General features: G+C 44.9%; 1 protein-coding gene across 2 annotated transcripts; it reads left to right on the forward strand.

Annotated features, from left to right (window-relative positions):
- Positions 1-260: 260 nt before the first annotated feature.
- Positions 261-14,447, forward strand: TP53RK (TP53 regulating kinase). 2 transcript variants are annotated; one of them, XM_081034259.1, is made up of 3 exons: positions 274-577; positions 3,373-3,893; positions 12,685-14,447. In XM_081034259.1, the coding sequence occupies exons 1-2, from the start codon at positions 295-297 to the stop codon at positions 3,849-3,851; spliced, it is 762 nt and encodes a 253-aa protein (XP_080890385.1). In that variant the 5' UTR covers positions 274-294; the 3' UTR covers positions 3,852-3,893; positions 12,685-14,447. The 2 variants fall into 2 exon arrangements, with proteins under 2 accessions (XP_080890386.1, XP_080890385.1); XM_081034260.1 differs by lacking the exon at positions 12,685-14,447 and having other exon boundaries at positions 261-577; positions 3,373-3,945.
- Positions 14,448-25,617: the final 11,170 nt, after the last annotated feature.

The following is a 25,617-nucleotide window of genomic DNA, read 5'->3' on the forward strand; positions in this document are numbered from 1 at the left end:
CTCAGTGGCCATACTGCAGGAAAGATCTGAGATTCTGGAAACAGTTTTTCGAGGGAGGCACCGCAGTTTTCAGGGGGAAAAAAGCCGAATGACTGGCAGGCGGGGCTACAAGTGCCTCGCCGAAGGGCTTCGGTAAGAGCCAAAAGGTGGCAAGCGGAATTGGCTTCCACGGAGCGGAAGTGTCGGCGTTCTATTGGCCGAGGAGGGCCGAGGACTTCCGGAACCAGCCGAACTATCTCCGACGACTTCCGGAGAGAGCCGAGGGGCGCCGAGCGGCCGCGCGGAGGGGCCATCATGGCCGCGCCCGGCGCTGCTGCGGGACAGGGGAGCGAGGAGCCGGCGCCGGAGACCAAGACGCTGGCTGCTGCCCGGGAGCGGAGCAACCGCTTCTTGAGCGGCCTGGAGCTGGTAAAGCAGGGCGCCGAGGCGCGCGTGTTCCGCGGCCGCTTCCTGGGCCGCGCGGCCATGGTGAAGCACCGCTTCCCCAAGGGCTACCGGCACCCGGCTCTGGAGGCGCGGCTCAGCCGGCGAAGGACGGTGCAGGAGGCCCGGGCGCTTCTCCGTTGCCGCCGCGCAGGTAAGGCGGCCGGGCTCGGGGGCATGGGGACGGGACAAGGCTCCAGGGCCCCCGGGAAGCGAGTCAGGGATGCGGTTGCGCCCCGTGCGCCCCGCGTGGCCGGTGTGGTTAAGAAATGTCATCCCCCACAGACACTAGTTTAGTGGCTACCAGAGGGTAAGGGGTGTGGGGGGAGGGAGATGAGGGTAAGGGGGATCAAATATATGGTGATGGAAGGAGCACTGACTCTGGGTGGTGAACACACAATGGGATTTATAGATGATGTAATACGGAACTGTACACCTGAAATCTATGTAATTTCATTAACAATTGTCACCCCAATAAATAAATTTAAAAAAAGAAAGAAAGAAATGTCTTCCTCTCGTGCCTCCCTCTCGTCGTTCATGGATGGGTAAGGAGACGCTGGGCCCGGCAGCGGCGAGCATTTGTCCTGAAGCCATTGCACCTCCGTACTTCAGTTCCCGGCTCTGCCATCGTTGCGCAAACGCTGAGAACGTATTTTAGCCGAGTCTCGGTTTCCCCGTTTGTACCGTCTCAGTGTTTGGGCATCATCTCATGACTTGTAAGAAGCAGGTGTACTTACAAGTAAGTGCCTGCGGTGGAGCCAGGCTCTCAGGGTTCTAATACCGACACCCCCAGCTTTTCAGCACGTTGTTTAACCTCTCAGCCCGTTTCCTCACCTGTAAGGGAAGGCATAGTTACAGTGTTTATCTCAGAGGGGTGGTCTGACCGTTAGATGAGGTGTGTGTGCCATGTACTACATCTGAATGTGTGACTGGCACACAGCGCTTACTAAAGTTCTATTGCATTAAATCGCTTTTTTTTTAAAAAAAAAAAAAATTAAAACACTACCCTAGGCTTGTTCTCAGATGAGAAACTGAGGCTCAGCGGGGGAAGTAGCTCGCCAAGGTTACAACGCTAGTGACCCACAACCAGGTTCTCAGTTCATATCCCTCTCACTCTGAAAAACGGGCTTTTCACTTTTACACTTCCTGTCTTCTTTTTTTCTTTGCTATTTTTTTAGGCACCTGTGTAGACCAGGACATTGTTAGGTGCTTGGAGAAGTGGAGGAAATTCAGTAGTGAACAAGCAGGCATCTCTGCCCTTGCTTGGATTTAATGAATTTATTTGTGTGTTCATATTTTCTTTTTTCACCCTCTCTGGGAGATAGGTTTCAATAAGCAGGGATCGTGACTGCCTTGTTTCCTGCTGTATTCGTCCCAGTATCTAGAAAAGTGTCCTGAGCACGATTGACGTTCAGTAAAGACTTCATTAAATCGTTGGAAGTATTGTTCTCATGTTATAGAAGCAGAAATGAGACATAGAGAAGTTAACATGACTTTAAAGTTATACAACTGTTGGCAGAGTAAAAATGAATCACGAGGCTTTGCTAAAATTAAAAATGGCAAAGTTTTATTCAAGGGTCTTAGAATTTGCAAATCGGAAACACTATCAGGTAACACTCAGAGTGTTCTGAAGACAAGAGGAAAGGTGAGAGTTCTTACAGTAAAAAGTATATTGTTGTCACCCCAATAAATTAAAAAAATAAAAAATAAAAAAATAAAAGAAAGAAGACCAAAAAAAAAAGTATATTGTTGAGAAGAATCAGTCCTGTATTCTTAGCTTCTGGATGGGTCCAAGATGGTAATCTTCTAGATGACTGGTAATCTGCATCATGGATGTCAAGCTGTCTGGATGTACAGAGGGTGCCAAAAAAAAATGTGTACATATTTTAAGAAAGGAAAAAACTATTAAAATTGTAATACTCAATATATGCCGATAACAAAAGATGAATATAAGTCACGTTTGACTTCTGCAATTACAAGAGGTGCTCAAAGTGGTGACCATCAGCGTCCAGACACTTCTGATTTACAGCAAACTACTGCTTGAGCAACGCTGACCAGAGTGTCCACTTGTGTACATTTTTTTTGGCATCCCCATTCTATACCGGGGGTGTCAAAAGATGCACACATTTTAAGAGATGTTATCTATGTATTACTTTTTGAAGTTGAATTGAATTATGGTAGCTGTGTGTAGTATGACGTACACTCAAAAGATGGCGTTAATCACATGAATGCTAGCATTATTCATTGTGTTACAATTTTAAGACAGTTTTTTCCTTTCTTAAAATGCGTATACATTTTTTTGGTATCCTCTGTATATAATCTCCAGCCATTGAGGCACAACTGAAAAGTTCAAAAGTTTATGTTACTTTAGTTAAAGTAAAATCCATTCCTCATGCTTGACACCTATTGGTCTGAACCAGTTTTGTCAGCTTGACGCTACAGACTCCATATTAAGCCAGCTTAGCTATACTGACTTCTATCTTGTTTTCCTCACTCATTCCTCTCAACTAATGAAGGGAGTTGGGATTTGAACCTGCCCTTTTGACTGCAAAGATGAATCTCCAAGCCAATACTCTGCTTGGCCTCCTGTTTGTGTCCTTATCAGGTAGAAACTGCTCTAACTGGGCTACTAGGCTTACTCTTCTGGCTCCTTGTTTTGCTTTTTAGGAAATAAGTATGACAAATGAAGACTCCTCAAAGGGTGGGAAGTTGGAGGGAGCTTGGGCATTACTAAACTTAGCTGTGGGTGGTTTGAGGCACAGTCATGCTGAGCACGAGCAGGGGAAACTTCCAGATGAGTTAAGCTGTACCATTCTACAGCATTCCTCAGTCTTTTTCTTGAAATAAGCAGGTATACACTGTAAAAATCTGGATCAGTCTTTGAAAAATTACGCTTACCATTAAAAAAAAAAGAATCTAATCCAATAACTGCTTATGTCTTGATTGCAGGGATAGCTGCCCCAGTTGTCTTTTTTGTGGACTATGCTTCCAACTGTTTATACATGGAAGAAATTGAAGCCTCAGTGACTGTTCGGGATTATATTCAATCCACTATGGAGACTGAAAAAACTCCCCAAAGTCTCTTCGGCTTAGCCAAGACAGTTGGGCAGGTTTTGGCGCGAATGCACGACGAAGACCTCATTCATGGGGATCTCACCACCTCGAACATGCTCCTGAAACCCCCCCTAGAACAGTTGAACATTGTGCTCATAGACTTTGGGTTGAGTTTCATTTCAGCACTTCCAGAAGATAAGGGAGTTGACCTCTACGTGCTAGAGAAAGCCTTCCTCAGCACCCATCCCAACACCGAGAGTGTGTTTGAAGCCTTTCTGAAGAGCTACTCCACCTCCTCCAAAAAGGCCAGGCCAGTGCTTAAAAAATTAGATGAAGTGCGCCTGAGAGGAAGAAAGAGGTCCATGGTCGGGTAGAAGAATGTGTGTGATGAGCACAGTTCAGCTATTTACTTCAAGGTAAATTACCAGTGTGAGATCAGACCAAAATAAATATGTTGAGATATTTTGAGTGCTGTGATCGTGCTTGTTTAAGTGTCATTATCACCTACAGTCGACTGTTCTCAAGAGCTTACCATGTACATTAAGACATGTTCTCGGCAGAATTGAGTATTTATAAAATAAATCTAGGACAGGCTTACGCCTCAGGTGCTTGGGTATGGCACTGAAAACATCGAAGCACGTGAGAATGTTGTTCCCTTTGCAGTCCTGGTGAGACAAGGACAGTCTCAGTTGGTGACAGTATATCTTTCTCAGCCCTATGACCTCGTGGTGTTTTTTATTGTGTTTATGACAGGTTCCTCTTGAAACCAATATAAACGGTATACAATCAGCATTTTAAAAATGTGGTAGAATCAGAGACCAGAAAATATCAGTGCATCACATAGTATTGTGACTATTTTATGAGACTTGTTTCAAATGTATATACAGACAAGGGTATACTGCATATTGATGTAAAATATATTTCTTTTTTGAGGGTCATGGTGGAAAAAAAAAGATGCTGAACTCTCATTTCTCTTTTTTTAAAAAGCAGGCTTATAGCTTTGAGGCACTTGAAACTTATAATTTTATAAACATTGTTTTTATATTTGTTGCTCTATATTTTTATGATTACCTTCTAATTCAGATAAGCGATTGATACAAATTTCCTTGTAGTTTGTATAGATTAAAAAAAGCAAGTCAGTTTATATCACAGTAAGTAGATAGAGCAGAAACGGTGAAGTGGCTTGAAAATGACTCGTGTGCTACATACTGGTTTAAGGGAAGATGGGGGGTGGAAAACAAAGTTAAGATGCAAAGTGCCACTGGTTAGCTCACAGCTGACCTTGCCAGGCCTCAGTTTCTTACCCCAAAGAAGATGTGTGTGAGGGATATTATAAACCTTTCCTCCTTGTGAGCTCCAACTAGCTAGTGAATGTTTGAGGGCCCTCTGTGTGCCTGGCACTGTATTGGATAGTGGGTATAACAACAGGCAGCGTGGACACTGCTCTTGTGGAGGGAAAAGTCGGGTGGGACCGGGACCGTGTCTGTTTCCTTCACCACACCTAGTACCCTGCATGTGGCAGACGGCCAGGAATGAAAGGAAACGTCCCTTCCTTGGCAGTGGTGACTAGCAGAGAGGGGAACTAATATCATCGCCTGGTTACTACGTGTCAGGCATTGTGCCAGGAGTTTTCATCTTGGATCTAAAACAACTCTGTTAGGTATGGTCCCCATTTTACAGATGGAGAAACGGGCTCAAAAAGCGGGGAACTTTTCCAACATGTCACAAGCTGCAAGGGGTACTTTTACCTGGCTCCAAAGCCCACATTCTTTCCACTGATCTTTTAAGAAATGACGTGCTGGATGTGACACGTCTTTATATTACACTGATATGTATTGGCTTTATATAACGTTATTTTCAAAGGTCTCCAAGGGCTACAGGAGCTGGCAGTTTTTTTTCGGTGAGTATTCTCAAAATGACAGGCTCATTCCCCAGTGTCCTCATGTATTATAAGACTAATGAAGGCTCCTACCTAACCCGTGGGGAGAATGTGTGCCAGACACTAGAGATACAGAGGGCACACAAAGGCTATCCTTAGCCTGCTGGGAAACGTTAAGTGCCTAAGACAGTTCCAGACAGCAGTGTGTGCTGCAGAGGGTGCTGAGACCCCGAACTACCTCGGGGGGAGGCGGAGGGCGGAGTAGTCAGGGAAAACCTGGTGAAGCGACCTGGAAACTCCCATGTGAAGGAGAAGCAGGAGATGGGGAGTCTGTGCCGGGCAGAAGGACCATCGTGTACCAAGTTGGTGAAGAGGGAACACCCTTGAGGGCCGGACAGCAAGGTCCGTAGCTGGTTTGTAACAAGATTGGGTTTTACTCTTGCTGAGTCTCAGATAGTTTTAAATAGGGAGACATCTGATTTATGTTTTGAAAGGATTACACTGGTAGAAAAAGAACTAAAGGGAGGAGAGTGGAAGCAAGAAACCAGTGAGGAGGCTGTGCATCTGGCCAGGAATGGTGGGAGCCTGTGGTGGCGGCATCAGCGAGCACGCTGCAGACTGCGTGACACCCAGCAGCTGTGGGGGTTGCCGCTGCATTTGGGGAGCAACAATGATCTTTGCAGGCATTGAGAGGGAGAGGGATACAGGAGACGAGAAACTTCGTAAGTGTTCCCAGGAGTCTTGTCAGCTTGTGGCCGGTGATGGGAAATAAGGGATGAACAAACATTCCTAAGCGAGCCGTTGGGCTTGTGCCTAGCTCAGTGTCTCACAGAGGGCTAAGGCGCCCCCTGCAAATCACACCCCTCCAAGTCCAGTGGGGACAGCTGGTGCTTTGTAGTGATGAGCCATGGCACTCGCAGCTCTTAACTCCCACCTGAACCCTCCCAGACAGGTTGTAGCCCCCATTTTACAGAGGAGGAAACACCCAGCAATGTGAAATATCATGTTTTAGGGTCACAATAAGTGACAAACCCACATTTGTTAACAATGAGTTAACTTTATTGAGCAGTTACTAAGTTCTTTGCGTGCATTAACCCATTATACAGAGGAGGCAACTGAGGCACAGGAATTAAGTCTTGCCCAAGGTCACCCACTAGTGAGTGGCAGAGTCAGGGAAATGTGATGTGACACTGAGACGTCTCCTGGTATATTTAAAAGCCTCGTGGCCAGTCCCTGGACCACAGAATGGACTCGCCCAAGCCTGGAATAGTGAGGGCCTCATACAGGTGTGTTCTTGTTAAAGGAGATGAGCTAACCACACAGCACCGTGTGCTGGCTGAAGGGGTTTGGGGACACCTACATTAATGAGACGTGGGGTATCCTCTCTGTAACTGAGAAAGGAAACCCTGATCCTGATCCTGGTTCCAGTAGAATTGAATTTACAGAAACAGGCAGCCGGCTTGTGGGCCATACATAGTTTGCCAATTTGATTTTTTAAAACATTACATTAGAACATTTGCTTTGATTATTAGTTTTTAGGGGACCCCTTAAACCTGTGCCCTAGTACAAGCCACACTCACCCGGTCCTAGTCCTAACCCTGCTGTCCCTGACTGCTAGAACCCTTGTTCTTACACAGGCCTGCCCCAACCCCCTTTTTGGGAACTGGGAGTCTCCTCTTGGGTCCTGAATTCCGGGCACTGCCGCTCCAAAGCACCGAATTCCCCTTTCCCGAGCCCACGGAAGTGGCTCTCTTGCCAGCAGAGGTCGCCAGTTACTGCCATTCTCCGCTGGAAGAGAGCCCCTTGGCTCTTCATTCCTTCTCACTCCCTTCTCTTCCCTCTCCCTTTCTCTCTCCCTCCTCTCTTTTCCTTCCCTTCCTCTGCCTTTCTACACCTTCTTTCCTCTTTTCTGCCCACCTCCCTCCCTCCCTTGAACTTGTTCATTGACTCCCCACCTGAGCTGAGCCTGCACGTGTAGCAGACACCGCGCTAATCATTCAGGGTGTAGTGAGAGAGACCAAGTAGTAGTGAGACCTAGACATCTAGAGGGAGGTCTACATCCCTCCTGTCTTCACTTTGTCATCTGTTCCCTTACTGCTTCACTCATTCATTCAGTAGGTATTGATTGAGCACCTTGGCTGTGTCCAGCTCTGCTGGGTCCTGAAGAAGCTGCAATGGTGAGGAAGTCCAGCGGCCACCCAGAAATCCCCTCGTCCTTCCTGGCACTGTTGCAATCAGTGGTTCCCCACCGCTCCCCCTGTTTCTGCCCTGGCCCCTACATTCTTCCTTATTCAGCAGCCAGAGGTACCCTTTTAAAGCCAGATGAGGCCACCTCTATTCAGAAGTTTGATGGCTTCCTATCCCCTGGCTCCTTGCTTACCAGTGGCACAGGTTGGGACCCCTCACCGCACCTCTCTGAACCTCAGTGTCCTCATCTGCAAAGTGGACTAACAGTGGTGCCTACCTCGTGGAGCTGCTGTCATTGGTTCGAATCTCCAGCAAGCAGACTCTAAAGTGCATTTGAGGTTTCTAGACGTAGGAGGTTTCTAAGGCCTGCCCTTGGGATCAACCTCCACAGAAGGGTAGGGAAGGAGGTGGGGAGGGCAGAGGGAGAAGTGGGGTGGAGAGGCAGACCCCCGGGGAGCTCTGCAGCTGCATTGGCCTGCTGAGATGTCCCAAGTTGGGCCGAGATTACCAGGCCTTCATAATCCCACATCACCCAGTCATTGGTGGGCCATCCTGGGAGGGTATGAGCTTGGATGAGGCCACTCCCTGCCAGTGACTCGATCCCTGAAGAGGTGCCAGCTGGAGCTACCTACTGACCATACCTGCACCCAGGCCATCAGTCCTTCCTTGAAAGGGATCTGGGTCACACATGCACGTCCACCACAGGCAGGTTGGAAATAACACACGGAGCACGCCGCCACAGTGCCTGGCCCCGTAACCACTAGCTGTTGTATATTTATATTGCTACTATTTTTAGGGACCAACATACAGGCGGTTCTAATACATTTGCTCCCCTTACCAGCCAAAGGTACCCAGGCGCACTCCCATGTTGCCGACCCCAACGTCTCTGAATCCAAAGGTTGGGCTGGGATGAGAATTTGCATTTCTAACAAGTTCCCTGGCGATGCTGAGGTTCCCTGCTGTTGTGAGAACCACTGCCCTGAGGAAAATCGGGGTGTTTCCTAAGGACAGGAAAGGGATGATGGGAGGGCAGAAACAATAGTTCTTTACCATACCCATTTTACAGATGAGGAAACGGGCTCAGAGATGCTGAGCAACTTGCTTGGTATCCTCAGCCTGTAAATGGTAGAGGTTGTGGTAGACATGGTCTGGTGCCTATCAAAAGCCACCCCTTCTTACTCCTTTTGGACAGAGCCTCAATTTGTCCAGGTATTTATTAGTGGAAGATGGCTTCAGCTCAGAAGCTCAGACTGGTCCTTGAAATAGGAGTGGCCATGTGACCGTTTTCTGGCCCATAAGACACAAGTGGGAATCTGCATGGTGCCTTCTGGGGAAGATTTTACTTCTTGCAGAAGATGAGAGGGGTGTGAGGATTCTCTCCACATCCTGACTCCGACACGTGCCCATCAACAATTCTTGCCTTTAGGTGCAGTGATGATAATTGAAGGTTCAGCAGCCATCTGGAGACTGGGAGGCCACTCCCAAAGGTAAAGGGTCAGTGAGAGGATGACGATGGAGTAGAGAGATGGGCAGTGTGAGTCCACCCTTAGGGACATCAGACCTCAAACCTCTTTCCCTTCACTTACTGCATCCATAAGAAAACATTGTTAAAGCTAAGGCTGCTTTCATCAGGTTTTCTATCATTCGAAGCCAAAAACGTTCCCAACCAAGAGAGATACAGATTCTGGTCCCCCAAAGCCACACTGTTCCATGGCATCTTGTGCCTTTCTGGGTCAGGCTGAGGCACCCTGGGCCCCAGGGACCATCTATCCACATCACAGTGAAGGAGCAACGACAGGCGACTCCAGCCCTTTCTCTCCACGGACCAAGAGGCAGGAACACTGGACTGAGAAATTCAGCCCGGCCAATCTCTGCTACCACCTTCCTCTTGAGTTTGGGAAAAATCCCCAACTTCTCTGGGCCTCAGTTTCCCCATCTATAAAATGAAAGATTTGATCTGGATCAGATCGGTTGCTGTACCCGTAGACATTTTTCTTGGGTCCATAAAGTGTTTTTGGTTTGCCAGTGTTAAACAATTGGCATAGTTTCATATAAAAATCCAAATATCTGACCTCTGGAAACAGTGTCAGGAGATCCTGCCACACTGGATCCCAGTTCCAATACCTCCCCTGTTAGAGGGGGGCTTGTGCTCGCCAATTCACCCCAATCCCCACCTTGACTGAGGCCAGCTGCCAGTCACCATTTATCATCACACTTGTGCTGCTGTTCTCATAAAGTTAAGAGGAAAGTGAAAAATGTCATACTCCCCGCTCCCTTCACCCTCATGCTACTGGTCCCTGTAGGCATTTGAATTGGCAACTCTCAGGTAAGACGGTCTGTATCTTCTCCAGGGGTCACACAGGAATCTCAAACTCAACATGTTCATGAAAAAACTGGTTCCACCCAGAGACCTGCTGGGCTCTACTCCCATCCAGGCTTCCCATGGTAGGAAAGGACAGCTATACAAATCCGGTGCTTCAACTCCAAACCTGGGAGCCCCCTTGACTCCCCTCTCACCCCCACACCCCTGCCCAACCCAGCAGCAAATCCTGTTCGCTTTACTTTTAAAATATAATCAGGAAGTTAGGAGAGTGGCTACCCTTGGGGGAGGGATCGTGGCTTAGAGCAGGCTTCTGGGGGCTTCTGGGAGGATGGGTAAGTTCTGTTTCTTGAGCTCAGTGCTGGTTACATGGGTGGGTTTGCTTGTAAAACTTCATCAAGCTGCATGCGCTTATGTGTGTACACTTCTGTATGTCTTACATTTCAATCAAAAGTTCACGAACACAGGATTAGAACCCACAGCTCTGTACCCCTTCACAGCCACCGCACTGTCTTTTGTCCGAACCATGGCAGCTGCCTTCTCACTGGACCTGCTTCTGCCTCTTCCCTCACAGCCTGTTTTCCACACAGCAACCTGGGGCCTCCTGATTGATCTTGTCAGATCGTGCCATTCCTCTGTTCAAAACCCTCCAGTGTTTTCACCTCCCTCAAGGCCAAGAGAACCACCTGCTCCCACCGCTCCCATTTCCGACCTCCTTCTCACTCGGTCAGCCACACAGTTCTTCCATCAGGCAGCTCCCATCTCAGGGCTTCTGTACTTGCTGTTCCCTTTGCCTGCAACACTGTTCCCCACAGATCTTCATAGGGCTGCCTCCTGCACAGCCTTCAGGTCTCCGCCTAACCGCGCTTTATCTTGCCGAACACCCTGTGTCAAAGGTAACACCTCCATCCCCACGCTCCCCATCCGCCTCCCAGCTTTATCTCAGTCCCATTGGAAAGCACCTGCTGTCTTTTACATTCACGTGCTCAGTCGCTTCCTGTTTGCTCAGTGGGCACGGGGCTTTGTTAGCTCCACTACTCCAGCCCTAATTTCTATGATGGTGCGTGGAAGGTAGTGGGTGCTCGGTAAACATTTACTGAATTGAAATGAAGTTCCTCATACAAGCCCAGCCTGGTTGTTGGAAAGAAAATCAAGGAGCCGCGTGAGCCTTCCAACCACTACTGCAAACGCGCGCGCACACACATACACGAACGTCACCTACCCACAGTCTTCCCGGCTAGAGGCAAAGCAGAGTCTGGTTTTGGCCTGCAGCTTGGAACAAAAAACAGTCAGAACCCTGGGGGTTTGGTTCTGATCAAAGGCCTCGTGTTTGTAAACCTTCACTCTCTGTCCAGAACCCAGAGTTAGTGGCAGCTCCAGGCCAGGGGAGGCCGGGGCCTGCCCTCTTCCCCAGAGTGAGGAAAGACCCTGCAAGGCCAAACTGCCTGACTACCCCCAGGGCACCTACGGGGGGGACTTATCCCAACCTCAGCCTGAGGTCCACCTGCAGAGAATTGCTTCAAAGCCAATATTACTCTTGGAGCTGCAGAGGCCACGACTAAAATGTCACATGGAAAGATACAGACAGTGGTATAGGGCTCAGTGAGGAAAGTCGGGGGGGAGGCACTGCAAGCCCCTTCTGGGGAAGAGGCAGGGGAAAAGGGGTTCCACTACTGTCCTCATACTCTCTCCCTTCTCCCTGCTTTGTTTTTCTTCATAGCACCAAGCACCATGTGATATGCTCTAATTTCACTCACTTCTGTTATAAAAAGGTACTAAAATGAAAGCTCTATGAGAGCAGAAACTTTTATTTGATCCCTGCCTTTGCCCAGCACCCAAAATGGTGCCTGGTACGTAGTAGATACTCAATGAATATTTGTTGAACGAATGGTATAATTTTGATTGGTGTTCACAACAAAATACAATGATTGAATGCATGATCAATTCTTCAGTATTTGTTGAGCCTCTACTGTTTCAGGCTCTGTTCCAGGCACTGGGAATGTGGTCAGGAACAATTTGGACTCCATTAGAACATGGAGTTTAATCCAGTGGGTAATAATTGCAAATGATGAACCATGCTGTGAAGGGAATAAATAACTCAGGATTTTATACAGAATGAGAGATGTAGAGTTGAGGAAGGCTACGTGTCATTAGATTAGGTGGCCGGAGAGGCCCCTCTGAGAAGGTGACATTTGAGTTGAGGTCTAAGGGAGGAGAAGAACCCAGCCCCTGTGATGGGAGGGCAGGGAAGGTGGGAGGAAAAGAGACGCAGGCACAGGGAGCAGTCAACGCAAAGAACTTGGCATGTTCAAGGGGCAGAAAAAAGTCCCAGAGAGGGTGGCACACTGTGATTGAGGGAAGGCAGGTAGGACAAGGGGTGGAAGAATTGGGCAGGACCCAACATTCATGTAAAGTGCCCAGCACAGCTTGGCACATAGCAAGCCCTTAATAACTGGGCTGGTGCATTATATATATATATATATATATATATATATATATATATATATATATATATATATATATATATATACATATATATATATATATATATATTCCATATATAATGCACATTTTACATAAATTGTTATTTGCCTGTTTAAAATGAGCTGTGGGGAGTAGCAATGGGTATCACTGGAATTTCATCTGTATCATGCACTAGCTGTGAGTCGTTGGACAAGTGTCTTAATCTCTTTGAGCCTCAGTTTCGTCATCTGTCCAATGGGCATATCTAATAGGGAATGAAAATAAATGATAGTCAAAATCATCCATCTATTGTGGAAGTTCTTTAAGAATTCCTTTCCATACTCTACTTCCTTTTCAGTGGAGAGGGGGAAGAAACAAAGAAAGGACGTTAGTGGGTCCAGCCTTGGGGCCACCTTTCCGCCTGCAGTGTTCCAAGCCATTCGGCTAGAGGCGTCATGTCTTGCACTCTCCTTCTTGTAAGAAGCTCTTCTCCAGGTGAGACAAGTAACGGTGGTAGTGATCTGTTTCTGTGTAACAAGTTGCTCTGGAACTTAATAGCATCAAACAACCACTTGTCATGCTCAGGTTATGTGGGTCAGAAATCTGGCCAAGGCAGCACAGGGATGCTTTATCTCTGATCCACCACGTCTGAGGCCTCAGCTGAAAGATTCAAAGGCGGGAGCTGGAATCATCTGAAGGCTCCCTCACTCCTATGCCAGCTCATTGTCGGGAGCCTTGGTTTCTCTCTGTGTTTTTTCTTCCTGGTTGAGTTCGAACATCAAATATGGTGGCTATTTCCAGGGTGAGAGTCCCAAGAGTGAGGGAACTAGGCAGAAACTGGACTCTCTTTACAGCTCAGCCTTGGGAATCACTAGCCTCCATATGCGCTGTTCCACTTTCAAGAGGTAGACAGAGACCCCACCCCCACCCTCACCACTGCTCCCCGTGGGAATAGTGTCAATCACATTGTAAGAGGAGCACATGGGAGGCGCACCTCGGATGGAAGATAGACTTGCTCTCCTTAGAAAATCAAACCTGCCACAAGCAGGACAGTACTTGTCAATTGTTGCCAACTTACCATGTGCAAGTACTATGCTACACCCTTGCCTGTGAATTCTCCCAACATCCCTAAGATGTTCTATTCTCGTTCTCATTTCAGACAGGAAACTGAGGCCCAGGGGAGTTAAACCTCTTGCCTTGGGTTGCACACCAAGCAAGTGGTACAGCCAGAGTTTGAATGTAGCTTTGTCTAATGCGGGGCGACAGACTCAAAAGGGTAATGCAAATGGATTCTCGGAGGGAGTAAATGAGTTCATACATGTAAAGTCCAGCACGGTGCTTGGCACAGAGTGTTGCATATGTTCATGCAATTATTAGCAATATTATTACTAACATTATCATCATCATCATCACATCTGAGCCGCCGGTCCGAAATCTCCACTCTAGTACTAAATATTTTACTCTTAAACTCTTAGCTGGTTCCAGAACAAGGGGGCCAGTCCAGAGGCCCTAGGTGCAATATACCCTGGTCCCAACTGCCTCCACTCGGGCTTTGGGGAATGGACCAGAGTTTCTATGCTATCAGCTGGTCCAAACCCCAGGAATAGTATTTCCGATTTGGAGTAGCCCAGCCTCCACTCCGAGGCCTCCAAGGGCCAAAGTGCTCCCCGCAGGGCCTCGGCCTCCATTCAGGGTTGTCTCACACGAACCTGACTAAAACCTTTGATGAAACCGGTGACTGGGCTGGCTCAAGGTTAGGTCACCTGAAAGGACATGGGATAAAGTTTCAAAACAGCCTGCAGCGTCCATTGGGAAATAGCTTACCCTCGGGGTTTACTGGAATCATGGCAGCGTGACACAGATGGGAAGTAAGCACTGAACCCCTGTCTGGGACTTTCCCTTGCCACTTCTCGGCTTCTCAAGTTTCCGATCTTTGCATCCAGGTTTTGGAATTTTGCTATGACCATGTGCTCTTTGCATCATGAGTTACTTAGTATTTTGCTTCACATTGTAAACTTCAATAGGTTTAGCTTAAAAGGGGAATTTTAAAACTGAATTGCGGCTTTCATGAAACACAGAAATCACTTGCTCTAAGTCAAAAGTAATTATAAGAATAAATTTAAAAAAAGAATAAATAAAGTAAAAACCAATGTTGTCCAGTCTCTGGCCTAAAAGCCTTCTCTGGTTGTTTACAAAGAGAGATTACCAAGTGCTGAGGTGTTAAAGGGATACTGGTGCCCACCTGAGACTCTCTCCATGGTGTAATGAAAAGTGAAAGAAAAGATTGGTACAGGGAATAACTTTCACTCCATGAGATTAAATGGTATTTAAATGTCATGTAGTACAACACAAAATTATCTGTGTTTTTTTACTGGTATGCTTCACACACGGTGAGAAATATTCTAGTATCTCAGTCAAGCCCAACAACAACTTCTGTCTCTCCTAGCCTCATCAGATTATCAGTAAAACCTGCCAGCTCTACTGCCAAAATATTTCCAGAACTGAATCATTTCTTATAACGTCTCCCACTACTCTGGTCTAAACCATGATCATCTCAGCCCAAGGGAGCTTTTAAATGAAAAGCATGCCAACTAAAGGACAGTTCATAATAAGTGTTGGTGAAGATGTGGAGAAATTAGAACCCTCAGACACTGCTGGTGGGATAGTAAAGTGCTGTGGACACTCTAGAAACACTCTGGTCGTTCCTCAAAAGGTTAAACATAGAGATACTACCATGTTTCCCTGAAAATAAGACCTAGCCGGACCATCAGCTCTAAGGTGTCTTTTGGAGCAAAAGTTAATATAAGAACCGGTATTGTATTGTATTGTATTGTATTGTATTGTATTGTATTGTATTGTACCCGGTCTTATATTAAAATAAGACTGGGTCTTATGTTAATTTTTGCTCCAAAAGACACATTAGAGTTGATGGTCTGACTAGGTCTTATTTTGGGGGAAACATGGTATACGACCCAGCAATTCTACTCCTAGGTGTCTACCCAACAGAACTGAAAATATACGTCCACACAAAAACTTGTACATGAATGTTCATAGCAGCCTTATTTGTAATAGCCTAAAAGTGGTAACAACTCAAATGTCTATCAACAAATGAATGGATAAATAAAATGTGTTCTATTCATACAATGGAACATTATTTGCCCAAGAAAAGGAACAAAGTACTGGCTACAACATGGGTGAACCTTGAAAAAAATCATGCTAAGTGAAAGAAGCCAGACACAAAAGGACCATCCATGTATTGTATGATTCCATATCTATGAAATGTCCAGAAGAGGCAAATCTATAAAGACAGAAAGTCGATCAATGGTTACCTTGGGCTTTGGGAGGATTGGGAGTGACTGTTAAGGGGTATGGGATTACTTTTGGGGATGACAAAAATTTTTTTAAATTGATTGTAGTAATGATTGCACAACTTTGTTAAAACCATTGAACTGTACACTTTAAATGGATGAATTGTATGCTGTGTGGATTATTTCTAAATAAATCTATATTAAAATAGTGAAAGCAGAATATGTCACTTTGCTTAAATCCAACGGCTGCCCTTGTCATTTCGTGTAGAATACAAAGTCCTTACTCAGCCTGTCAAGACCTTGTGTCTTCTCGTCACTGGCAGCCCTTCTGATCATATCTCTGCACCACAGTTTCTTGTCCCTAAGCCATGTCTTATTTATTCCTGCCTGGGAGCCACTGCACTTGACTTTTCCTTCTTCCTGGAATGCTATCCTCACATACCCAGAGGGTCCACTCCTTTCCTTCCCTTAGGTTTCTGTTTAATTTAGGGTAATTGGTCACCTAATCATCAAGGGCTTCTAAAATGGCAAATAAACACATGAAAAGACGTTAAACATCATTAGCCATGAGAAAAAAATACAAATTAAAAACAATGAGATCTCTCTACACCCCTATCAGAATGGCTAACATAAAAACTAGTGACAACACCATATGCTGGCAAGGATGTGGAGAAACTGGATCGCTCATATATTGCTAATGGAAATGGACAATGGTATTCATACTTTGGGAAACAGTCTCGCAGTTTCCTAAAAAACCAAGAATGCAACTACCATACAACCCAGCAATTGTACACCTGTGCATTTATCAATAGGAAGGAGAAGACCCCTCCAAACTCTGCCCTAGAGGTGACTCAGCCACCTGGAGAGAAAAATAAGAATGACAGTATCGATGGCAGTAACTGACAATAATTCCCACTGAGTGCTTGCTCAGTGCCAGGCGCTTTGCATTATCTCATTTAAACTTCCCCACAGACTTCTTGTCTGGTAGCGACTGTTATTGTCATCAACCCCACTTCTGGATGAGTAATCTGAGGCTCAGAGACCTTGTTCAAGCCCATGGCAGAGCGAGGATTTGAACCCTGGTAATACTAGTAAGTGCTTGTTACAAGCGCCCGAAAGGGTAGTCGCCACATTTCAGTGTCTTCCTGAAAGGGACATTAATCCCTTGGCAGGGCCCTACATCCCTGCATGGTACTTGGGACGCGAGTGGGGAACAGTCCTGGCACACAGTTTCAGGTAGGGTGAGTAACACATTTTTATTTGGGAGCCAATGTCCCTCCAGAGGCCAATGCTCTGGTAAACACAGAAGGTTATACCGAATAGAATAGAATTTAATAACAAACCAAGTCCCAGAGTCAGTTGGGATGGAGAAGGTCCCTGGTCCAGGAGAGGCGACTGGGCCCGTGATGGGTCTGAGGCGAGCTGGTCTTGCAAGGAAGAGCTTTGGAGAGTCCTGGGGTATCGCGGCTTGCACCTCGCAGAGGGTCTTAGCCGGAGCGCCCAGTCGGACCACTCATGGCATTGCTCTGGAGTTCTGCTTTTATCCTCTTTCCCTTGGACTTGTTTACTTCTTAGGTGATAACCAGAAGTGGATTGCCAGGAGTTGTTCATTTCTTAGATGATAACCAGGGAGTTGTTTGCCAGTTGTTTACCTCTTAGGTGGACGTGTGTGGGGACAGAGCCCCAGAAAGCAGTTTCCAGGCTCTCGGCCTCATGTGGAGAGGTGCTGGCTCAGATAATGGATGGCCGTCAGCTGTGGCTGGTTGGCCATCAGCTGTAGCCATTAAGCCATTGGTCACTGATATAACTGCCGCGGCTACGGAGGGGAGCCGAGGAGAGTGAAGGAGGAGACTGAAGGAAAGTAAGGAGAATCGAGGACAGTTGGTCGGATGGCAGCAAAGCGGACAGCAGGTCGCACGTCGTGTAAACCCAGCCTCCAGTGAGACCATAGTGGTATGACTTCCCTACCTACGGCTCCGTGGGTGTTCCTTTTTGGCCTCACCATGTCCTGCGTTCTTATGTGGGGAGCGGGAGAAGAGACCCCGCAGGCCGCCCCGCCGGACACCCCGCACGACAACGTGTTTACCACTCCATTTTGTTCTGCTCAGTTTCACACATAAATATAAACACGTTTACTTTCATGTATGTGCTCTACACATAAACATGTCTACTTTCACTTCACTCTTATCAGTCTCACACACGTGCAGCCATAATCCTGATCCTACTAGTAAACAACTTGTTTTGCACACCTCAATCCAACATATATATTACATTTTATATGCTCTATACATGCCATTCCCTGATTTCTGAAATGTTACAAAGAGAACATTGAGGAAATCACAATTATTGTGTTTTAGCAAAAATTTCACCTGTGCAACAGGTGTGGATTATATATTTAAGCAAATACCAACCAAAAACGATACATATCATAAAAAGAAAAAATTATTTAAGTCTGCTCCAAACATTTCCAATGATAGAATTCCAGGTATTGCAAAAGAAATACCTGGTTATTTGTGCTCCATGAGACAGAACAAGTGTGTAGGTGCAGGGATCTCTTAACGAGTCCCCAAAAGGAACAAAGTATACTTAATGTAGTAGCCATGCCTTCCTTAGATAACCCTGTATTCATGGTATAAACCAATGACTGTATTTTGGTCGTACGTGCCTGTGGGGACAGAGTCCCAGAGACTCTGCCTCATGTGGCAAGGTGCTGGCTCAGGTAGTAGATGGCCATCAGCTGTGACTAGTTGGCCATCAGCTGTTACTGAGAAGCGGACTGCGGATTGTGGATCGTGTGGCTCATGCTTCCTGTGTCTCCAACCCAGCCGCCAGCGAGAAAATAGTGGTGTGACTCCCCTACCTATGGCTCCGTTGTTGTTCCTTTTTGGCCTCACCATATCCTGCGTTCTTGTGCGGGGAGCGGGACCAGAGACCCCGCATGGCAGTGCCTCCAATGCGTGGAGGTGTTTAATGGTGTCATCATGGGTGGTCTTTAGGACGTCCAAATTTTGATGAATAGCTTCCTTGACGGTGGTGGAATTAATACAAGGATTGGTTTGCTAGCATCTGCCACTGTGGATGGAAGGAAGCGGTATGATAAATGCGTATTAGTAGAGGTCATGTAACTAGGACCATTAAAAGTAATATTAATAACATTCAAAACATGAATGCAAGCTGTACAAGTTCAATTGTTTCACATGGCTGTATGATTAAAACAGAATAACTGAGATATGTTGCGTGTACACAAAATCCACGCGCCATCACCCAAGCTCTTTACAAGTGTTGGTGTTTCCATTTGTACCATAGGAATATCAGAAAAGGTAACTTCCACTGATTGCATAGTGAAATAAATAGATGAAGTGAAAGGATGAGCAAGATCTCTGGAAAGGTAATAGCCCTGTAGATAAAAGGGTCTTTCAAGGGGAACGAAGGTTCGTCCCTGAATTGTGATGGGTGTGGCATAAGTGTCATAGAAAAGTACTGAAGCTATATCTATTAGTTCTATTAGATTGATCTGACATTCACCATCAGCTGTACAGCCAGATGGCCTAGAATAATCCATTTCTAACAGAGAAGAAGTGCTCCAAGGATTAGTAGATACAATATCATAATTAAGGAGCCTCTCAATGTCAGCATAGGCAAGCTGCAGCAAATTTTATCACAGCATCCTTTTAGCTGGTTTTCTAAATATTGGGATCTAAGAAAGAAGAAGTTTTGTTCTAACCGCTCATGTTGTTCTTTTTGTAGTTGTTGAGTTTTTACATGTACATGGATAAGTGTGTCGCGTATATGTAGCAGAGAATTAATTTCACCTATGGAAGAAGAAAGTTCCTGTACAATGTCCTGAATTTGCTTGAAAAAAATGTTGTCTGGTTGGGTATTCCTCCAATAGTTTCCCTCTTATCTCCTGTATCTCAGCTTCTTGGATCCCAGCAATGATGAAATTAGTAATTAGGCCAGCTGCCTAATTAAAGTCATCCAATGACTTTAATGCCTAACTAAAGTCATCCAATGGTTTCATCATGCCTAAACTAATTGTCATATGATGTCTACGATGGGTGTATGCCTTACATTCAGATATGACACCCTGAAATCATCTAAATTTAAGGTAATGTGTACCCTGCTGGGTGTCAGTCTGTATAGCAGACGTTTAGGCTGCAACATAATAAGTAATGGTCTGAACATAGTACTGATTACTGGAGGTGGTTGAATCAGTCGTGATGTCCATTCTGGTTTATCATGTTCAGCTCTCAGGCAATGTGTCGCACTGAGGCAACCTCTCTCTATGATACTTGGTCCTGGCACATACTCAGGAATATGGCATTTCTTCCATGTCATTATTGCTAGAAAAAGATTCTGTGCAGTATTGATTAAGGTGGTGTTTCTAATTCCTTCGGCTGCGATGTGAGAAACAAAGATACCATACTTCCAGCTGCTTTGCATTGGAAGCAACGTCCGAAAAGACTAAGGATCTAGTAGCATATTTACTCTAGATCCAAGTCTGGTAAAGAATTTCCCAAGGTTCCCCACCACTTAGGTGAGCATCCTTGGAGGTATGCAGAAAGCTTGGGAAATAAAAAAGAAGATCTGGAAAGGCGTGAGGTTGACAAAAAGCAAATTTGGAGACTGTCTCTGTAGAATATCTGCTCGCGCAGATCCAGTAATACCCTGACGTTCGTGTGATTATCATGTTTCGTAATGCTGTAGGAAAAGGAAGTGTTATATAATAAATCTGTCCAAATGTCAGTATTTCTTATAGTTCCTAAGGGAAAATATGGGCCTGCAGCTATAGGTGAATAGTGCTGCATAGCGGTTACCATCTATGGCTTGTATGAGCCAGAAAGAAAGAACAGCCAATAGATTTTTGAATAGCTGGCCAACGGCTATCCCGCCGTGTGCCTGCAAAAAATGGTATTTGAACTTTGTAAGGCTGTTAAAGAGTATCCACGATCTTTGAAGTTAAAAGGCAGCTTCCGTACTGGGGCGGTAGCCGGAAGGAAAGGTATCCAAAGGACACACTTCTCCCAACCAGTGGCTTTGTGTGATTTCAGTGTTACATTAAACCATGTAACGTTAGCTTTTTCTATAAAGATATATCCCCCCATGTCTGATGAATTATTAATACATGTAAAGTTCCTAAGTGGATATATGCTGGTGGTATTTAGAAGCTTGTGCCATAAAGCAAGGTTAGAGTGATTAAGCATAAGATTAGGCGTGTTCTGAGAAGGGTTGATTCCATTTTCACATATAATATAAGAAGATATGCTGGGCCTTAAGCTTCTACCTGTATTGGGTATGAATGGTATAGCATGAGACTGTGTTTGTATTCCTGCATGATTCCAAGTTCTCTGTATGACAGTTGCATTTACTATCACAGTAAAAAAAGTTTGTGACAGGGAAGAAAACAAGAAATTTTTGAGTTTTTAACCAAGTACGGTTCTTTAGGGGTATTGTAGTATAATTAGCTCTGTATCCAATTATGCAAATGTGTTCCAGTTTTGGGCATGCCTCCACTGTTTCCTGGTCCAAACCTCTCTGAGGGTATTCCAGTGGTCTATTAAGATTGACTAATGTGTGTGTAAGAATTGTAACCGGTGGACGGGAGATCCAATCCATTTCTGCTGGAGAAAGGGTAGTTTTAGTTTTGTTAAAAAAAATTTTTGAAGGAGATAAAAAAATTGTCCAAAGGGTTACACCAAATATCAAATAGTGAGTTTGCCACACATTTACGGATACAAACATTTCAAAAGACTGGGAAGTTTGGAAAATCTGTCAGATTATATGTATACCAGATTCTGTCATTTTTGTCTGTGGAAGTATATTGTAGGAAAGTAGATATCCAAATCTTCCCATTATAGTGTTTTGCTAGATGAGAAGCGGAAAGGACGATTGATTAGATTGAGGATAGATGGTTTGGCTGTAGTTCCAGCCGTAGTTCTAGTGCTGGAAGGGCCGTATATGCAGCACTCCTGTTAGGTGTAGTATTGTTAGTAGATGTAAGTTATTGCTCTCCTCCTCCTCCTCATCACCATCATCAAACGTCTTCCTCCTCTTCTCCAGGTACCCACCAAAAGTTATAGATTACATTGGTAAAGCTCTCTCGTAAGATTCTAGTATTAATTGGAAGCATGGAGAATTCGGACTGAGACTACATGTTTCAATCCGGGTGGTATCAGTGTCCATACCAATCGGGGTGTCCTTATATTGTATGGAGTCTTTGTGAATTTTAAAAGTTTCTGTATCCTCTAGGCCTCATAAGTATACTGAAACGTGAGATGTTATATTATTAAAATCCTGATTTAATGTACAATAAGCCAATTGTACATTAAATATAGCCTATGTCCTAAATTACACAGGCGGTATATCCCTCCTGAGGGCCCCATGACCTGATAATGGTTTGGGGATTTGCTGAAAGGGTGTATTTGAGGCACATGCCATCCCCTCCGGTCAGCATATTCCCAAAGGAAAAAGGTAATGTGTAAAATAGAGAAAATAAGGGCTGGTAGTACTGCCAAGTGAAGCTATGTGGGAGCACAGGGATAAATAAGAATAATATAAACAAGTTCAACAAGTGTAAGCACTAAGAAAATATCTAGTAAAAAGTAGCAAGAATACTTAAAAGTCTGGGGAGGTTTGGTTGGCTTTGTGGAGCTGTAACTGTCCACATCTTCCGGAAGTCCAACAAGTATCCCCTCCTCCATCAGCGATTATGTCCCGTGGGGAAAGTTTACTTTAATGATCCTCAATGGTGACTTCATAAGGAAATTGACAAGGTTTGTTGTCAATTGGCAAATCGACAATGTCTGGTGAGCAATTTAGAAAGGAGTGAGGTGGCTCACGAGCAAGTCTTTCCCTTTGATTTAAATGGAAACACACGACATTCAGCATCAATGAAAAAGAAGAATGTTGCTCTAGTAATTTCAGTTCCCTTTTTAAAAATCCACTAAATCTTTTCACTATTGCCTGAAGCAGTGGGATTATAAGGCAAATATTGCCACTGGATTTCTAAAAGTTGTGCCAGTTTTTCAGCTGCTGTGGAGGTAAAATGTGGTCCTTGATCACTTTCAATAATCTTAGGTGGTCCATAGAAACAACACCATCAAAAAGTGGCTCCTTGGGCTGCCCTCGATGTGGGTTGTGACAGGCTAATGAAACTCCGATACCAGAGTATTTACCTGCCAAGGTGCACACATATTTTTGGGTGTATGAGTGTGTTAAGGGTCCAATAAAATTAATCTGACAAAGAAAATTAAATGTGTGTATAGATGTAGTATCTGGTAGTTCTTTGTATCTATATCTGTTACTCAATGTTTTGCAGTCAACACATGTAGAAATAATATGCTTCATGTGTTGCCATGGAATTTGTAAACCCCTCTTAGTCAGCCAATTATAAAGGGAATGCGTTCCTAAATGCCCTAAGTTATTATGGATCTGTTTAATAGTATCATCAACTATAATAGGTTTGTGTTCTGTAACTTGTGTTGCATGAGTGACATAGTCCTTTAGATGAGCCGCAGGCTTACGCTCCCTGTGCGGTCTATGTGGAAGTGGTTTGTCTGGTTCATTAGGAACCTTAAATGCTCCAGTTGTATCATAGTCCTGATATTTAATAGGAAATTTGATTTGTCTCTTTGGCCTTGATAGTTAGTCCTTAGATTGTACCCTTACCTCTGATTCTTTGGTGAGAGAGCCTGTAATGTTATTATAATATTCTTCTGGTGTTTCTCTCTTCCTACGTCCTGACACATGTGTAACTAAGATCTTAATCTGTTCAGCTAACAGGCTTAGTTCTTTCTAGTAATCCCTGGACCAGACTTCTCTGCCATTAATTTTGAAATCTGTCTTTTCCCATCTTTGTGACCAAATTGTAATTCCATTAGCAACTGCCCAGGGGTCAGTAAAAATTCTGACCATAGGTTGCATTTCCTGTACTGAGTGTCTCATTGCCGACACCACAGCTATGAGCTCTGCATGTTGAGCAGAACTGCTCTTACCTTGTTCTTTGAGAACCACCCCGTTCTCTGGCCTGAAAGCTGCTGCTGTCGAAGCAGTTACGCTCTTAGTTACCGTTGCTGAACCGTCTGTGAACCAGATGTTCTGCAAGACAGGAGACCAGGATGAGCCCCATTTTTCTATTGGGACATGGATTTGCTCATCCCTGGGACCAAGGTCCAGCAAGTCTATCTCTGCCTTATGAATCACCTCTGTGAGAAGACTAGGTTGCACTTTCGTGGCAATATCCCCGCCTTGGATAGACCATTTCCAGGCTAGCAACCGCTGGTCACATGGGACACCCATTGTTTCTTCTGACGTCAGCTTAGTCCAGTGTAGGACAGGTACTGTGGTTCGAACAGTGAGCTTGGAGTGGCCTGTGAGAGGCTCATCTGATTTTAAAGCTTCATATAAAAGGCAAACCGATTGCTCAAATGTAGCGTATTTATTAGGAGAGCATGGAAATCGCTTGGTCCAGAAACCACATGGTTTGAACAGTTTATCCCCCTTTTTCCTGGTCCCTAGAGACCATGTGCCATGATCTCCTGTCTGTATGAGCTCCAAGCGCAAGTCTTCACTTTGTGCTGGATATACGAGGGTTTGAAAGGTAATAATATAGTCTTTTAACTGCTGAAAAGCTTTTTCCTGTTCTGAGTCCCAAACAAAATGTTCTGCCTTCCTAGTTACTTTGTACAATGGTGCCAGCAACGCTCCCATATAAGAAATGTGTTGTCTGTGATAGCGAAATAATCCTATCAGCCTCTGAGCCTGTATCTTATCCTTGGGTGCTGTTAGAGCTTTAATTTTGTCAATTACTGATTGTGGTACTTGTCTGCCTTGTGAATTCCATGTTATGCCTAAAAATGTAACAGTTGTTGTGGTACCCAAGGTCTTTTCCTCGTTTATGGTCTACCTTTTTGATCTTAAGTCCTGTATCAATTTTTGTTTCTCCTGTTCCAATACGTGTTCCTCATCATGCCTCATAATGATATCATCAATGTAGGAGATAACAAGAGAAGAGTATTTGGAGTTGTCATTTTGTGATGCAAAAATGGAATGCGCAATGACTAGACTATTCCAGTATCCCTGTGGTCACCTATTGAATTGATACCGTGCACCTTCCCATGGAAAGGTGGTACATTCCTTGCTGTCCTCCGTAATCAGAATGGCAAAGAACATATCTGACATATCAATTGTCACACAAAATTTGCCGTTTCTCTGGGTAATTTTATTAATTACCTCCTCAGCGTCAGGCAATGCCCCTGGCATTTTGGAACTGTTTTTATTAATATTCCTGTAGTCAATAGTTAGTCTGTATTGCCCGTTTGGTTTTAAAACTGGCCACACTGGGCTATTAAATCTGTGAGAGCGACCTTTAGAGATTATGCCCTCAGTCACCATTTCCTGAATTTTAGCAGTAATTTCCTTATGTCCCCCCTTAAGAGGGTACTATTTAGTAAAGCATTGTCCAATAGGTTTTGGTAATTTTACTGGATCAATCTGGACGGACGCTAAATTACATGTGAAGCCAACTACATTATTTTTTAAGGTTTTAAGTGGAATAAATGAAGAAAATAAAGTTGGTAAAATGTCCATCCCCAGAATGTTTTCTAAATTTTACCCTACATAAGCATAGGGAGGGTTTCCGGGGGATGGGGGAGGGGGGAATTCCCACCCTGAAACCCTAGCGATAAGTAGGTAAAATGTCTAAAAGATGAATTGTGAGTAATACGTTTATTTCCCATTGTGGGTATTACTGCGTTCAAGGGTCGATTTTCCCGATTTCCCGACCAACTTTTCTCAGGATTCGGGAACGGGAAAGTGAAAAAAATTTCTGAGAACGGGCGGGAATTCCCACCTGGAAACCCTAGCCGTAGATGTTAATTGGATTCCTATTATAATTATGTATAATGATAGGAATTGTATAGGCTTTGGAGAGTGTACCCCCAAGCCCTTCAATATTGAAGGATGGGAATGTTGCCAAATTCCTG

Source organism: Rhinolophus hipposideros (genome assembly GCF_964194185.1).
Source record: "Rhinolophus hipposideros genome assembly, chromosome: 22".
NCBI classification, from domain to species: domain Eukaryota; kingdom Metazoa; phylum Chordata; class Mammalia; order Chiroptera; family Rhinolophidae; genus Rhinolophus; species Rhinolophus hipposideros.

Coding starts and splice junctions, on each gene's coding strand:
- TP53RK (XM_081034260.1), top strand. CDS start 295: ATGGCCGCGCCCGGCGCTGCTGCGGGACAGGGGAGCGAGGAGCCGGCG. Junction 578..3,372: donor TCTCCGTTGCCGCCGCGCAG/GTAAGGCGGCCG, acceptor TCTTGATTGCAG/GGATAGCTGCCCCAGTTGTC.